General features: G+C 39.4%; 3 protein-coding genes across 3 annotated transcripts; all 3 read left to right on the top strand.

Annotated features, from left to right (window-relative positions):
- The first annotated feature begins 13,935 nt into the window (after positions 1-13,935).
- LOC134801096 (uncharacterized) lies at positions 13,936-14,511 on the top strand. The gene has a single exon (XM_063773620.1). The coding sequence runs from the start codon at positions 13,936-13,938 to the stop codon at positions 14,509-14,511; it is 576 nt and encodes a 191-aa protein (XP_063629690.1).
- Positions 14,512-15,046: 535 nt separating this feature from the next.
- LOC134801086 (ATP-dependent DNA helicase pif1-like) lies at positions 15,047-15,811 on the top strand. The gene has a single exon (XM_063773608.1). It carries the CDS (start codon positions 15,047-15,049, stop codon positions 15,809-15,811), a length of 765 nt encoding a protein of 254 aa, XP_063629678.1.
- Positions 15,812-15,947: 136 nt separating this feature from the next.
- Positions 15,948-16,334, top strand: LOC134801075 (uncharacterized). Its single transcript, XM_063773599.1, has one exon. The coding sequence runs from the start codon at positions 15,948-15,950 to the stop codon at positions 16,332-16,334; it is 387 nt and encodes a 128-aa protein (XP_063629669.1).
- Positions 16,335-18,016: the final 1,682 nt, after the last annotated feature.

The following is an 18,016-nucleotide window of genomic DNA, read 5'->3' as shown; positions in this document are numbered from 1 at the left end:
TTAATATTGTCGCTTTGCGTATGTTTTGTCCCTCACGGATGCACGCGTATAGCTCATCTATGTAATACTAGGTCTATGGGATTTACTACAGTGACATCTATTGATAGTTTTTCTCAAACAATCGAGCTATTTAGTGTGTTACAACGACAAGAAACTAACTGTCTAATAATGCGATAGATGGCGCTTAGAATAGTTCATGCCATTATTTATTTATTTTTTTCTACGTCGATTTACTATGTGTAAATGGATGTTTTAAAAGGTTTTTGTTGTAATATAGTAAATAAATTAGAACTATACATGTTAATTTAAAAATTGGCAAGATTTCAAATGACACAAATATCTATTTAGGCCCAATGGTGCTCTGAGTGACATCTCTTGAATTTCTGTGGAACTAAGCGAGGCTTGTATGGGTTGGCGACTCTATATATATTTACTTTATGGTTAAGGCAATCGCAGTCCGTTGCGTCGCTTAAGGGGCCGTTAAAAAAGCTGTGGCTATCGGACCGGAATTAACTTGTTCGTGACTATAGATATTATACAGGGTGTCCCTAGCCATTGGACAAAGCCGAAATGTACATATGCATTAGGGTATTTAGAACCAGTATACAAAGTATCATAACAATCGGTGTAGCGGTTACGAAGAAATTAACAAATTACGATTTTTTTACTTTGGAGCAACCTGTATGTGTTAGTAGCTCCTGAGGTAATAAATAGTATGAAACCTTCTTCGACCGTTTTGATTATCTTTTTTATTTATGACATTAATAAGATTCCGACTTTTGACAAATGTCATCATTGCCGCACATTTTCAAACAAATTTTCAAAAGCACTGCCAATGATTAATACTGTATGTTTCTTTTTGTTGTCGATTATTGGAAATAACTTTTGTTTGATAATTTAGTTTTTTATCTTTTGTTCTATTATTAAAAAAATATTACCGTTAGAGCATTTCTGAGAAGTAACCCTACGTGGGACTTCAGGGTTTGTCCAATGGCTAAAGTCACCCTGTATATTATTATATTTAACGTAGGTATTCTATATATTTGTTATATTGTTACTTCTAATTATTATCTTATATTATTTATTTTTGCCCTCTTTTATAATTTTATTGACTTTCCTCTAGTCTATTGTACTCAGTGCTATATTTGTCTACCGTTCTTCTTCAATTCTCATCTACTCAAAGGTTAACTGGAAGAAATCCCTTAAAGGGATAAGTTCGCCTTTGTACTGCCTATCCTGTGCCATAAATTTGTGTTTTGTGTTTTGTACAATAAAGAGTTTATACATACATATATATGTAAGTCAAGTTGCATGATACCTAGACTGATCAATGCGCGCGTTAACTTTGAGAGAGAGTGTTGGGCCGTGTTCAGTGAGAGATTGCTTACGGCTCGATTCGGAAAATGAATTAGATTTCTACTAGACTTCAACAAGTTACGATACGGATAATTTAAAGATATTTGTAAGATAGATATGTCAAATTTGACGTTTCCGCGATTCTGGAGGTCCTCTTGAACGATTTCGACAAGTTATTACTTAGATATCCAAGTCACATCTAGTCGATATCTAGTTGATCTCTAAATCATCTCAAGATCTTGTGATTATCTCGAAATCCGAATAGGCCTGTTAGTTGTCCGTCCATCATGATTAGCTAAGGATATAAATAGGTACCTAAGCACTCTTGTGCTAAAGGAATGCATGTAAAGGGGATAAATATTTTATCGTGCTTAGTTTTGCTTAAGGCTTGGCCACACACAGAGCGCGACGCAGCGCCGCGTGATGCCGACGCGAAGCCTGGTCAAACAGGGCGCGCGCCGATCGCGCCGGCCTCACGCTCTCAACACGCCCTCAAGGCGCGCGTGAACGCGGCGCGGCCGCGCGGGAACGCGGCGCACCGCTCGCTGCCTACGTCCGATCCTACTGACGTGACCTTGCGCGACGCGGCGGGCCGCCGCGTTCGCTCGGCGCAGCGCTGCGCACGCGCCGCGCGGACGCAATGGGCCGCGCGGCGCGGGGCGCGACAGAAGCGGGGCGTGATACCGGCGGGACGCAGTCTGTTTGACGTCGGTAACCTGTTAGCATGTGCCGCGGTCGCGCGGCGTGGACGCGGCGCTGCGTCGCGCTCTGTATGTGGCCAAGCCTTTACTTACCGATTTATAGCGGACTCAAAATGTGGTTTTCTCTAAGTATAGGTTTTTTTATCAGTTTTAATGACATGTTTTTTAAACTTATTTATGTGGCTTTCCATCAGAGAAGGGTCCTTATGCTTTTTCTGCAATAAAAACCTTCCGAATTTTTGCTTGAATTTCAGATAAAAACGTTCTTAGTGCACCACATATACGTCTTGAAAATATCAAGTCACAAATGCAAAATGTTTGCTTTTATGACTTTTCACGAAGCTCGACCAATTTTCATTTAAAGTCTTTATTAAGCCTAATTAATAAAGTCTAATAAATTTAGTCTAAATATTATTATAGCTTAATTTTGATATACAGACTGGAACATTTCTAGAGACTGAGCTGAAAGGATAGTGTTATCGAAGTGATCTACGGTCGAGTTATTATAATCGTAAAGCTGGATTAAAAAGTAAAACAAAATCATTAAAATGAAATATACAACTCTACTACTACACAAAGTTATTTACATTTTAAATTGACACATGTCGTTAGCTTGTCTATATACCGGGTGTTTCCTGCAACAGAAGCAATAAATTAAACACTAGGCTGTACTCCTCAATTTGATTTCGATGCTCATATCTACTTGCTAGGGTGGGTTGAAACATGCCGATGTTTGCAATAATGTCAAACTGTATCTCAGAAACGGTTAGAAACGTGATTAATAAGTGAAAACTAATGTACGTAGCCTTGTAGTGACATAATTATGTAACGTAGGTTGATTCAATAAATATCAAGCTTAGTTGATCTTACTAGGGTCAATTAGTTAGCATAATTATTTTTCATGTATATATTGAACAAGATCTTAGTTGGCTCAGTTACATAGCAATAGTAAAATCAATCAGAATTACCTTATTTGAAATGTCGAAGTCCTTGTTAGGCTCGTATGGAATCAAGATGCTTGATTACGACTATCAAAATATTGATAGGGCCAACCAAATTTTTTTTAGAGTGAAGGTGTTAGGAAAATTGTCGACAATGATGAGAAAACATTTATATTACAAGACTATCATTTGCTGCCTACGAGTGGGCACGCGGGTGTAAGGCGAATGACGAATAATATAAAACGGAAGTATTTTTGGCCTACTTTAGAGAACGATGTAAGAATGTTTGTAAAAAAATGTTCCAAATGCCAAATAATGAAACACTCACCTATTTTAAAGGAGCCAATGGCCATAACGTCAACAGCTGAATCGGCATTTGACAAAATATATTTAGACATCGTCGGCCCTTTAGATAAGGATATTGATGGTAATGTATATATACTCACAATACAATGTGAGCTCAGTAAGTATGTGGAGGCGTATGCATTACCCGCGAAGGACACCGTGACCGTCGCAAAGGCGTTCGTAAGTAATTTTATACTAAGATACGGTGTTCCCAAGGCAATAGCGACTGACATAGGGGCAGAATTCATGTCTTCAGTAATGGTAGAGGTATGTAAGTTATTGAATATTGACAAACAGTATTCCACAGCTTATCACCACCAATCTTTGGGTGCCCTCGAAAATTCTCATAAAAGCTTACGTAACTTCTTGCGCATACAATGCGATGAACATATAGATACTTGGGGACAATGGCTACCGTTTTGGTGTTTTTCATATAACAATACTGTACATACTTCAACATCCTATGCACCCTTTGAACTTGTTTTCGATAAGAAATGTATTTTACCAAGTAGATTAAGTAATGATATTGTTGAACCGGTTTACAATATTGATAATTATGCTATAGAGTTAAGATATAGGATACAATTACTTAATAAGGACGCACGTAAAAAAATAATTTTAGATAAAATTAAGCGTAAAGAAGTGTATGACAAAAACGCTAAATCAAATGTGTACGAAAAAGACAGTTTAGTATTGTTAAGAAGTGAAAAAGGTACAAAAATGGACAAAGTGTTTCAAGGACCATACAGTGTCGTCGAAGACTGTGGACTTAATATTAAAATATTGAAGGACGGTAAAGTGGAATTAGTTCATAAAAATAGAATAAAACAATATTTCGAATAGTAGCATTTTCTTAATGTTAAAAAAAAAAAAAAAACTTGTTGTTTTTTTTATTTTTCTTTTTCACCCCAGAGGTGTAGTGGTATGTAGCTAGTAAGTTAAGTATAGATATAGTTTAAGCATATGCACGACTCCATGTAAGACAGTGATTAAAGAGACGTAGTCCTAACACGTTGTTTTCACTCATATTCCGTTCCCGCCAGCGCCACACAGTACAAGCCTAAACAATTCCCCGTTTGCATAAAAATCCCCTATTCTGTTCCACCCGATATTAAATCACGAACATATCTAGTACTTATAAGTATGAAAACTATGAATGTACATAAGTCGGTAGAATTCTATGAAATTATCGATTAGGTACGTAATTGTGAGAAACGGCACACTTTTAACATCCGCTGGAACTATATATGTATATGTATATAGCTTACGTTGGTTCATCATGAAAATTTATTTTTGAAAAATAGATCTTACGTCATGCCAAATAAAGTCTAGTTTCCAAATACAGCGGAAATACTCTTGTGACTTTATGGAAATAAGAAAGTAAAAGGTATTAGAAATGGATTTCTAAGAAGACCTAGGTATAATGTAAGGGTTCGATAAGCCGCATTCTATTTGCAGTTTGATTTGTAGATTAGAGCTAGACTCATTTTAGTGCACACACAGTGATTTTGTTGCAGTCTTGGCCTACTATTACGTTTATATTTTTAGTCGATATCGTATTTATTTATATGATCGTTTTTATGCAAACCGAAAAAAAACGACTCACAATCCAATACCAATTTCCAAAATAAATATTTACAATCATACAAAAGTTAGCATGCAAGTCAAAGTAATAAGAGTGGGCAGATTTTCCGCTAATTACATGTACAGTCAAATGCAGAGATAACTAACCCCCTGCATATGATTTTTTAGCAGGGCGGGGGGGGGGGGGGGGGGGGGTCAAGTATCTCTATCTCTGCAGCTTAGTGTACATGTTTAGCTCTCAAACAATAATATTACGAGTACCTAAGTATACACTCAATTAACACATTCACTGCCCTCAACGCACATGTGCGTTCAGCGTCATATAAGTTTGTTCCTAGGCCACGCCCCCTGGCAGTGAATGCGTTAATACATGCAACACCTTTTGTTGGTTTGTTCTATTTTATCGGTAACAAATTTGAATTCAAACAATTTATAAATGTCAGCAATAAATTTCATTTCATTCTCCCAGTGGGCAATTAATTGTCTACAGCTACACATTAGCGCTTTTGAACCGATAATGAGAACGATAATTAAACAGGTCCATTAAAGTGATTTAACAAAATTCACACAAATTTCAGGTACCTAAAATATCTTAAATTATAAATTATATATATTTTAATAAATTTGTATATCAAACTGACAACCTAATTTAAGTTCTTAATGCATAACCTTTTATATAATTTGACATTAGAGTAAATGTATTGGGCCCCATACATTCCAGGACTCTTCCCTTTCCCAACAGATTCTATATGGTTTTGTATGACTATTTTTGACTATTTTATTGAATATATAAATAAATAAATAAATAAATATTGGGGACATCTTACACAGATCAACCTAGACCCAAACTAAGCATAGCTTGTACTATAGGTCCTAGTCGACGATATAAACATACTTATATAGATAAATACATACTTATATACATAGAAAACACCAATGACTCAGGAACAAATGACTGATTACATTTTGTATTCAACAAAACTAGTGCCTAACTCTATTTTCACTATTATTTTTCATATTTTTTGGACTTGTGGTTCAAGAGTTAAAGTTCAAATATTCAGTTTATCAAAACAAATTTTGCATTCGTTTAAGAAGACCTACCCAACACACTCCACATCATATGGCGAAAAAAAATTTCATCCCACATTACTTGTAGGAGAGGTACCTACCCTAAAAAAATGTGTCTTAGATTCTATTTTACCACTTTGTCGGATTTATTTATTTATAAACAAGATATATACAGTGGTATTAAAAATAAAATAATAACTAGCTTAAATCTAAAATAGGCCCTATTTATTTATATATCCATGTCAAATTCCAGCTTTCTAGCACTAACGATCACGGAGCAAAGCCCCGGACAGACAGACAGACGGACATGGCGAAACTATAAGTGTTAGTTTAACTACGGAACCCTAAAAAACAATAAAAGTTTGGCAAAACGTACCAGTTAAGTTTTGCCTAAATGCAATTAAAATTCGTTTTCACCAAGCCATTCGTTTTATCTAGTGAAAACGCGTTTTAAATGACATTTAGGAAAACTAGATTAAATAAGCTAAAGAAATAGGTAACACATATATTATACCGTGTGTGGCCTGTAACATGAGCAAAAAATTAAACTGTAGGCTGTACTCCTCATACTGACCAACATTTGTTCAGCGACTTTTAAAAATAACTTGTGGTTTGATTTTTAATACACTTTAAAGTTTATTCTAGGACGCAATGTATTGCGAATTTTGTTATGTTTAAGGCGTGACAAGCAACGTCAATCACAATGATATGGCGTGGCGATGGCGTCCATTGAAGATAATATTTATTTTGTATGAAAAATAGGGACTCTATATACTTCATAATTTTTAAAAGTTGTTGAACAAAAGTGTCACCGTTTGAGGAGTACAATCTATGTTTTAATTCTTTGCTCGTGTTACAGGCCACACCCGGTATAAGTATATTTTATTTTTAAATATAAACTGTCCGAATATTTGGTACTTAAGCAACCGCTGTCAATAGGGAGTATTACTGCAATGTTCTGCCGCCAGAGTGCAGCACTAATTTGTTTAGTAAACCATAGAGTAACTTATACATACTAGGCCTCTAAACAGTTTTTTGACAAGTTTTCACTATGACATTGATGCACCAAGGCGGTTTGTTTACAGGTGGCCTACCGCGAAACTCGAAAATCGATAATTCTTTATCTGCCTCTCTATCGATCGAATAAAGCAAGAGTAATAGAGAGGCAGCTACCGAACTTTCGATTGTCGTGTTTCACGGTAGGCCATGTGCTTGACCTAGTGACGCATGATGTGTCATTGATGATGTCAATGAGGTTTGTTTACTGTATGTGCTAGTGGTGCCACCTACGCAGAGCTTTGTCTAATACTCCCTATTCGTAATTTAATAAATATGTACAAGTTACAAATAGCAATAGTGTCAAATACAGAAACAAAAAATAAAAATATTTTTCATATTACAGAACACCGTTCCCAATGTGTCGTTTCCTGAATTACGAACCAGGTATTAAGAGGTCTCTCGTGAACGAGAAAATTAGTTCCACATATAGCAGAAAGTCTTACGGGGGAAAATCTTTACGACGACAGTTTTTCTTTCATCACCTCTTCGTGGAAAGGGTTCTTTATTTTAGACATTATACTTTAGTAGGTAGCTGATTTTACCAGAGATTCTCTGAATGCAAAATGAATAGTGTTGAGATCACGTTGAATAATTATCAACTAAATTGAATATACAGTTACGAAGTGGAAACACAAGCTTTTACATGAACAGACCAAGCAAAGAGTTTCCATGAAATAGCAACAGAGATAAAAACTTCGTATCTAACGCTCACCTGCCAAACCAAAACCACAAACCACGCGGTAATCTCTCTCTATCACTCTTACATATTAGTGTGACCGAGTGACATTAGCGTATCGTTCGCTACGGAGAAAACGATTGGTATCTTGGCTAGGCACCCTGTACAGAACACGTTGATTGCAACTTAAGCTCTCGGTACTCAGCTGGGACAACTTTATTGATGGTCCCTAATTTATCTACATCCTCGCGCATACTCCCTGTTTTATCGCACAGTTCACCCAGCGAACTCACGTCAAATATTGTAAATAACTACCGTGTGAAAGTAAATAAGAGGTAAATTGACGACGCAGCATAACGATAAATCAACGAGTTGACCTGCTGCGGTCTGTGGCTGCGCTGATTAAAACAATTATCATTTTTCTGCTTTCGTCCTCTGTTACTATTTCATGTACCTACTGGCTTCACACAGAAATAAACAAGTTAGGTGCTAGCAAGAATTCTGTTATAACTATAAATCAAAACTAATTAACTAGTGGCTCTGTGAGCTGTAGACCTCGTGTTAAGCTTAGGAAATGTAAAAGTAAAAAAATAGTTCGTGGAGTCCTTATCACAGTGAACTTACAATGGTTTTAAGCGCGATAGACGCTATTGGCGCTTAAGTCCTTTTTCCCCATTTCCGCATTTTGCAAAAAATCCAGAAACTGGATCGTCAAAAAAATCTATTTAACGACCGGTCTGGCCTAGTGGGTAGTGACCCTGCCTGAGCAGCCGATGGTTCTCGGTTCGAATCCCAGTAAGGGCATTTATTTGTGTGATGACACAGATATTTGTTCCTGAGTCATGGTTGTTTTCTATGTATTTAAGTATTTATATATTATATATATTGTTGTCTGAGTACCCACAACACAAGCCTTTTTGAGCTTACTGTGGGACTTGGTCAATCTGTGTAAGAATGTCCTATAATATTTATTTATTTATTTATCATAGAATCTGGTTACAAGATTTCACGAGAATTGGTTTTCTGAATTGCGACCTGTAGAGGAAAACATCCGGATATACGAAAGCAAAATGCTCGAGTCAAAACGGAGACCTTCACTTCACTTTGGTCAACTAGTTTAAAAAAAGTTATCCCTTTAAGTATATAACTGTAAAGTTACTTAATAATGTAGCCGATTTCCGTCTTATGTCTTTAGGACTTTTTTTAAACTCGTCTGCAGAAGTGTCTTCGTTAAAATGCGTTATCAATGTTATTAGTAACGACCAGTTTTTACTAAAAAACGCAATTTAAAAGTTATTTAACATTTACTTAATAAAAGAATCTGGACTAAAATAGTTTTTGATTATTTGGCTGAATGGGATTATTATTGTCATGTTGAATGTTATTGATCGAAAACTTGAAAAAAGAAGAAATGAAATGCAGTGTCCGATATTTAAATTAATTTATGTTTGAGTAATAAAATCGCAACCGCTGGTATACATATTATGTGACTAACAATTTTTTTGGCGATTTTCTCACAATTATCCATAGACTAAGAATCCTCTAGACCGAGCTTAGAGCAATTATTTCATGCAACCGATGATGCCAAAAATGTGGGGGTGCGCGGGACGAGGTGAGCGAAGTCCCGTGCCGTGATTGGTCCGTTCAAAGACACGGACGTCACACAAATACACTTTCGACTCGAACATGGAGTAAAATTACCGTATGCGTGGCAGAGGGGGTAGCGCGACTATGCTAAGTCTGGAGGATGTTTTGTCTGTGCAATTATCATAAAACTATTTACTTGTTCTGTGTCTTTTATTCGCCTACGACTCATCAAAGACATCTTGTGTAAGTTACATTTTGACAATACCTTCACATCCAGTAAAGTTTGTAAGGTGTTGTTAAGGCATTTGAGATAAGGAGGGAAAATAAATAATCTTAATAAAGCCACGAATAATCCAAGTACCTATTACGATGCCTTCTACATTTAATGATTTGTGGTTCTTTATAACGAACTCTAAAAACTTTTCACACATTATTACTAAATGCGGAGAAAGGGACTACAGTAAATACCCTTGGCTTATTTAAAAAATAGCTGCATGAAAACAACGCAGAAGCAGTGCCAAATGGGCCCATATTTCAAGCATTGTTATGAATTGCTCCATTACGAGTTTATTTACTTTCTTGTATTGATACTGAAATTCAGAATCTTCCAGAAAAGTGCCTCAAAGTGTAATCTGTGATACTGACAGTTACTGTATTACAAAGACATATGTAACTTCGTGTAAGATGAATAAAGTCTAAGGAAAAAACGTGCCTCGGAAATCAAGAAAAAGTCATTCTCGGATAGCGTGACGACACCGTTTCATATTTAACAATTTTAACACAGAGATATCAGTGAATGAACATGGGTAAAAATGATATAAAAATAATAAAATCATTTATCCACATATATAAATTTTTTTGATAATTTCATACGATTTCATTTTGAGTTTTAGTCGTGTGTCGATAGATGGCAGTAAATTTACTGTGAATACAAACTTTACTATGACAGGACCCCTCTATACTACCTATTCTCTTTGCTGTATTATCAGTGTTAGCTCCAGGGACAGGAACCGGTTACCTTAACCGGGGTTTTTCATAGGGTTATTTTAGAGGTGTTTATAAAAACCCCTACCATAACGGTAACCGCTTAATAAGGTAACACTTTGATTCGGTAACCGTATCAGATCGAGTTAACCTCTGTTACCGGTAACCGAAATAAAAACCCAGTCTATTCAGTTACCTCATTATGAGGTTTTTGACCAGTTCAAACGATTGTAATCTTTACGCACACTTAAATTCAACTTATTATTGAATAACCGAGGTTGGCATGGGCGGTCTATGAAGCCTCCAGCACAAACAAGTTTTTTTGCCTTTCCTTTGTTTATCTTTATACCTACCTGTGTGGTGTGTTCTTATTATAAACTTTATTCAATTAGGGTCTTAGGTTAGGATTTTACAATGTGAGTATAAAAGTAAAATATAAAAACACTTACAAAACATAACAAAAATATATAAAATGTCCGACGATTCTGTAGTATACGAGCCTGAAGAAGTTCCTTGGGATCCGAAGGAGGGTTCTGGGTTGACGTACAATCCACTTATTAAATACGCAGATGACACAAACATCGGTCGGATGACGGAAATATGCGAATTTTGCAACGCTTTAAAATGGAATGGTGAGGCCAAATGGAATGTGTTGTTCTGCCGGCAAAATTAGATTAGATCCGATTTTGGAACCACCGGAGCCATTAAAATCACTATTAATAGAAAATGTATGAAAACAACTTCAGACTGTCACCAAACTTCGCCTACTACCCCGTTTTTTTTAAATATGCCTAGTCTGGTGTAATTAAGGTTCATAGTATATTAGCACATTCCAAGGAGATACGACTTAACATGTGTAAGTCACAGAAAAGTAAGTATTAGCGGCAAGGCATGCCATGGGTGAAGATTGGGAAAAATACCCAAAATTCTAAGTTTTAGTGGTGTATACTGATAGTTGGGAGTACTAAAAATCATTTTTTCGTCTTAACGGATTAAAATGCTTTCAAATTTGAGAGATTTTTTTAGAAAAGTGTCAAAATCCAGGCGAAGATACGAAACTCTACGGTACCCAAACACCAAGTACCTACATTTTTTTTTATGACGACTATGTTATCATAGTTCACCTTATGGTGAACATACTTATAGTTAGACCAAGAAATGTCTGCAGCGATTTTGATAGCCCACGCAGTGCAAGTGTTATTTACACGTCATAATTTCATCGAAGTTTGACGTTTAAAATGACACTTGCACTGCGTGGGCTATCAAAATCGCTGCAGACTTTTCTCGGCCTGACTCTATTTTACTTTATTTCAGGAAAACGAGGAGGAGCGTGATCTCCGGCTGTCCGCCGACCGGGAGCGCCACGCTCTATCTCTTCGGTCTGAGACTTTCACGCAATGCAATGAACGCTTGGCGTCACAGCGAACACCCACGTCTACGGCGCGGTCTCAGGTATGTAAAGTCTGTTTGGAAAGAGAAGTATCGTGGAATGTATTGGGCTACATACATTCCACGATTCTTCTGTTTCACAGACTCTATGTATTGCATATTATTTTCAAAAATGAGGAATATTTATTTTTCAAGAAGACGCTGGCACATTTATGACTGACTATAATATATCGTTTTGTTTTCTCATTCCATATGAAAATGTAAACTGTATATAGGTAGTAGCCAGACACCGACCGTACACTTTTTATGACGACTATGATAAGGCGAAATACTTACCTACCTGTTTTACTTTGTTTCAGGAAAACGAGGAGCAGCGTGATCTCCGGCTGTCCGCCAACCGGGAGCGCCACGCTCTATCTCTTAGGTCTGAGACTTTCACGCAACGCAATGAACGCTTAGCGTCACAGCGAACGCGCACGTCTGCGGCGCGGTCTCAGGTATGTAATACACTTTCTTTTTTAAAAATACGGGATTCATTATTCTTTATAAAGATGTGGGCATGTTTATGACTGACTATAAAAGGTTTTGTTTTCTCATTCTGTATGAAAACGTAAACTATACAATACAAGAATCGTTACGAATCTAAGTTACAGCCACTTATGATTTTATACATTGTCATGTGCAATGTTTACAGTAAATAAATAGGTAAATTGAAGTTTTTTTGTTATAGCTTCTTGAGAAATAAAGTTTCTTAAACCTGAGATTACTTTATTTAATTCCAGGAACTTGACAAAGAACGCGAGTGGCGGTTAGCTACAGACCGTGAACGCCACAGTCTTTCTCGCGAAGCTGAAACCGACGCAGAACGGGCACTTCGGGTACAGTCAGTTCTGGAAAGATACAACGAAGCACGTTTAGACGCGATGGCTCACAGTTCACAAGAGCGTGAACGTATTGGCGATTTACGGTCGTCGCAATCTGCCGAGCAGCGGGACGCACAGCTCGAGGCAGACCGCGTACGCCACGCTGTTTACAGACTGTCAGGGATGTCCGACGATTCTGTAGTATACGAGCCTGAAGAAGTTCCTTGGGATCCGAAGGAGGGTTCTGGGTTGACGTACAATCCACTTATTAAATACGCAGATGACACAAACATCGGTCGGATGACGGAAATATGCGAATTTTGCAACGCTTTAAAATGGAATGGTGAGGCCAAATGGAATGTGTTGTTCTGCCGGCAAAATTAGATTAGATCCGATTTTGGAACCACCGGAGCCATTAAAATCACTATTAACCGGGGAACACCCGTTGTCAAAACATTTTTTAGATTCCATCCGAGCCTATAACAGCGCATTCCAAATGACGTCATTCGGTGCGAAACAAGCCCCAGAACCCGGGTACATGCCTACTTTTAAAATTCAGGGACAGGTGTACCACCGCATTGGCGCATTGCTACCCACAAAAGATGTCCCAAAATTCCTGCACATATACTTCGTGGCGCATTACTTGGAGCAGGCCAATATTCGTGGACAACATATTCCAAACTTAAATCCGGAAATAATCACTGGACTACAAAGTATATTATGTTGCACGACGTAAATTGCTACGTAAATAGTTTCAAAGCCGCATTGGAATCGGTGCGTGACGACCGCGAGAACTACAAGTTCGTCATCAGCGCCGACCGTCGCCCCGCCGCGGGCCACGCGGCCGCTACAACGCCCCGGCTACGAACGAAGTCGCCATCGTCTTGGTGGACCAAGAGTGTGACCGCAGGGACGTCGTGCTTCGCACGCGTGACGACCGCCTCCAGAGAATCAGCGAGACGCACCGCGCGTACGACTCTCTCCAGTACCCGCTGATGTTCTGCCGAGGAGAAGACGGATACAATTTTTCCATTCATCACGTTGATCCTCAAACTGGAGCACCTAACTATACCAAAAAACATCAGCTTTGCAGTTTTATAGTTACCGATTGCAGCTGCGGCAGGATGAATGGCCCTACTTGCACCGTTTCAAAGGGTTATTTAGCCAATTTATAGTCGATCTCTATGCCAAGATAGAAACAGAAAGGTTGATATACATCCGCACGCATCAGAGACGACTACGAGCAGAAAACTATGTGAATTTGCGTGATGCCTTGCAGCGCGACACGGATGCAGAAAATCTGGGCCGCATGGTCATACTTCCCTCATCGTTCGTCGGCAGCGATCGATACATGGCCGAGCGCACGCAGGACGCGTTATGTTATGCGGAGATACGGTGGCGCCGACCTGTTCATAACGTTTACCTGCAATCCGAAGTGGCCTGAGATCACGAATGAGCTCCTCGCTGGTCAGCTACCAACCGACAGGTACGACATCGTGTCGCGAGTCTTTCACCTCAAGCAAAAGCGCCTAATTGACCTACTTACAAAAGATAAAGTGTTTGGTAGTGTGCGCTGCTTCATGTTCTCCATCGAGTGGCAGAAACGCGGTTTACCACACTCGCACACCCTGCTGTGGCTAGAGGAAAAAAATAGGCCAAACGACATTGATTTGGTGATCAGCGCCGAGCTGTCAGATCCCGAAGTTGATCCTCGCCTTTACAACATAATCAAGACCCACATGATTCACGGACCTTGCGGCACCATAAACCCGAACTCGCCGTGCATGAAGAACGGCCGCTGCACAAAACGGTTCCCTAAGAGTTTAGTCGCGGAAACCGTTACTGGTGAAAACGGCTACCCATCGTATCGGCGCCGATCTGCTGAAGATGGCGGGTTCACGGCCGAGGTCAGAACTCGCGGTCAAACTGTACAGGTATACGGCGCTGGGGATCTTTAAAGGCCATGCCCTAGGTAGGGTGTGCGCGATACACCCAAGTAACAGAGAATGTTACTATTTGAGGTTACTGCTGCACACAGTTCGTGGACCAACCTCCTTCACGGCCCTCAGAACGGTCGATGGCGTGGAACACCCTACATTTCATGCCGCCTGTAGCGCCCTGCATCTCTTAGACGACGACCAAAATTGGGATCATACTCTGGCAGAGGCCGTCGTCAGTGATAACCCCAGTCGACTACGCCACTTATTTGCGATCATGTTGGTATTCTGCGGGATATCCAATCCTTTGCAACTATGGCAGAAATATCAAAATAATTTTACCGAAGATATTCTGCATCGTATGAGGAGTAACGAGCAAGAAGTTGACCAGGCTGACAAAAGGGTGTTAAATGGTTGCCTCACTTTACTTCAGGAAGTGGTCACTACGATCGGTGGTAATTCTCTGGATAGTTATGGTTTGCTCCAACCGACACGACCGAACCAGCTCCATATAAATTAAGACTATGAGGAAGCAACCCATTACGACCGAGAAGAAATGGCAGCTGTCGTCAGTACCAACATCCCCAGGCTGAATATAGAGCAACGGTACATATTCGACAGAGTCGTCCAAAGTGTTGAACAGCAATCGGGCGAAATATATTTCTTGGACGCGCCAGGAGGCACCGGAAAGACGTTCCTTACTGGTATCCTACTGGCAGAAGCGAGGAAACAAGGAAAAATCGCGCTAGCTGTGGCGTCTTCGGGAATCGCTGCTACGTTGCTGCCTGGTGACAAAACGGCTCACACAACTTTCAAGATGCCAATAGATTTGGACAGCACGGAAACTCCTGTCTGCGGGGTATCAAGAAACTGTGATAAAGCCAGAGTTCTACAGGAATGCAGTTTGATCGTCTGGGACGAGTGTACTATGGCGCATAAAAAGGCCGTAGAAGCCGTAGATCGGATGCTCCAAGACGTAAGAAGGACGGCGCACGCAATGGGTGGCGTTACAATGTTGTTTTGCGGTGACTTCCGCCAGACTTTGCCGGTCGTGACGCGTGGTCTTCGAGCCGACGAGGTAAATGCCTGCCTGAAGAGGTCGGTGTTGTGGCCAAGCGTGCAGAAGCTGCGCCTGACTGAGAATATGCGAGTCCAACAAGGAGGAGGCTCACATGTCCAAGAATTAGCCCGGGTACTGCTTCAGGTTGGAGAAGGACTTCTGGAGGAAACCAACGGCCTGGTTCGATTACCAGAGACGTTATGCAGGATCGTTCCGTCCGTTGAAGACCTCATTTGGAGCGTATACGGAGACCTGAGCTAGGTGACGCAGCGTGAGAACTCTTGGGTTTGTAAGAGAGCCATACTCACGCAAAAAAATGAACAGGCAGCAGCAGTTAATGCGCGGATATTGGCGGAAATCGAAGGTGAACAGGCAGTATATAATTCAATTAACAATTATGCTTCTTCGGAATTTGTCGCCTCCGAAGTTATGCAACGGAACCCGGTTAAAGGTAGTGCAGCTGCAGGGAAACCTCATTGAGGCGCAGATCCTGACGGGGTGCGGCGCCGGAGAAGCCGTATTCATCCCGCGCATCCCCCTCATTCCGAACAACGTCCCGTTCCACTTCAAGCGTCTACAGTTCCCCGTGAGCGTCTGCTTCGCCATGACGATCAACAAGTCGCAGGGGGAGACGCTGCGCGCCGCCGGCGTGGACCTGCGCACGGGTTGCTTCTCGCACGGGCAGCTCTACGTGGCGTGCTCGCGCGTCATTAGCTGCACGGAGCTGTTCGTGCTAATGCCCGCCGGGGAGACTCACAATGTGGTTTACAAGGAAGTATTGTAAAAAAATGTAAATATTATGTAAATATACTTTATATATATGTATATAGGTAACTGTAGATATGTTTATAGTTATATATATATATATATATATATATATATATATATATATATATATATATATATATATATATATATATAACATAACTGTAAATAAAATGTAAATACTCGGCCCCAAGTTTTTGATATCTATTCTCCTTTCCTCTAATCTTACTTCTAAATTCGAAAGTTTCTTAGGAAGTACGTATGGATTTCTATGTGTATATTTCTTAACGTTTCATGCTTTTAAGGCTCATTTAGACGGTGCGAGAACTCGCATGCGAGTTTCATTACATTGTGGTATTTGATCGGTCGGTTGAATTCGACGTAACCAACAGTCCGCAATCCGCAATCACAAAGTGATCAAATGGCTTGAAACTCTAAATCTAAAAGTTAACCTAACCAAAACAAAACTTATTAGTTTCAGAAACTATAAAACACCTTCTCTATGTTTGAATGTTGCAGAAAATGGGACTTTGATTGAAGAAGTAAATAGTATATCTTTTCTTGGCATTACTATAGACACTTTTTTAAATTGGAAGGCGCATATTACTAAAATAAATAAGTTAATTTCCAGCCAGTGTTATGCCCTGTCAATACTCTCAGGAACTTGCTCTGAGGATGTTGCCAAAAAGTCTTATTATGGTAATGTGTTTTCGCTGCTAACATACGGTATCATTTTCTGGGGGAACTCGGTAGACATCCAGAGTACATTTATCCTCCAAAAACGATGCTTACGTACAATATATCGCATGCATACTGAACAATCCTTACGTAATGTGTTTAGAGAAAAGCGGTTTCTTACTCTTACTGGAATATACATTTTAGAACTCTGCCTCTTTGTGAAAAATAATGACGCCTATTTTAGGAAAAAATCCTCGCAGAGAGATAATCTCAGAGAGCAGTACAGATTTAATCTTGTATGTCCAAAATCAAACAACTCAATGTTTTACAGAAGTACATTCAATACTGCAATACGAGTTTTTAACGCCCTGCCAGTTGAAATAAAAATGTTAGAGGGCAATCGTTTTAAATTTAAATTTAAAAACTGGTTAATTGAAAATATATTTTACAATTTAAATGAGTTTTTTCTGGAATCACCAGTTTGTTAAGTATAAGTTAGTCAGTAAGCTAGTATAGTTAGTAGTTTTAAGATCATATTGTATGCTTGAAATGGGCAACTGTTGATTCGATATCTCCTGTATATGTCATCTTATGTACACAGTTTACAATAAATAAATACTTTACTTTACTTTACTTTACAATATAACTAAAATCACATGCGAGTTCGCGCGCCGTCTAAGGGTCTCCCCAGATATATCGACGCGCATTCGGCAAAAGCCGATAGGAAAAAGCTTTATGTCCACGCAATAAGAGCGAAAAAGTCGTCGTTCGGCTCGGCTCGCATCGGCCGGCGCCTGCCGACGCGTCGACGGCTTTTTCGCTCTTATTGCGTGGACATAAAGCTTTTTCCTATCGGCTTTTGCCGAATGCGCGTCGATATATCTGGGGAGACCCTTAATCAGCCCTTAGACTGATTTGACTGATATTTGCCATGGACATGTTTTGGATAGGTACAGTCAAGAACGTAAAAATACAAAAGTGGTACTGTATCGTCCGATATACACCTACTACTTTTGAATAAGT

Source organism: Cydia splendana, chromosome 2, assembly GCF_910591565.1.
Source record: "Cydia splendana chromosome 2, ilCydSple1.2, whole genome shotgun sequence".
In the NCBI taxonomy this organism is placed as follows: domain Eukaryota; kingdom Metazoa; phylum Arthropoda; class Insecta; order Lepidoptera; family Tortricidae; genus Cydia; species Cydia splendana.
The sequence above is the reverse complement of the archived record's forward strand: the minus strand, read 5'-3'. Positions and strand labels throughout refer to the sequence as shown.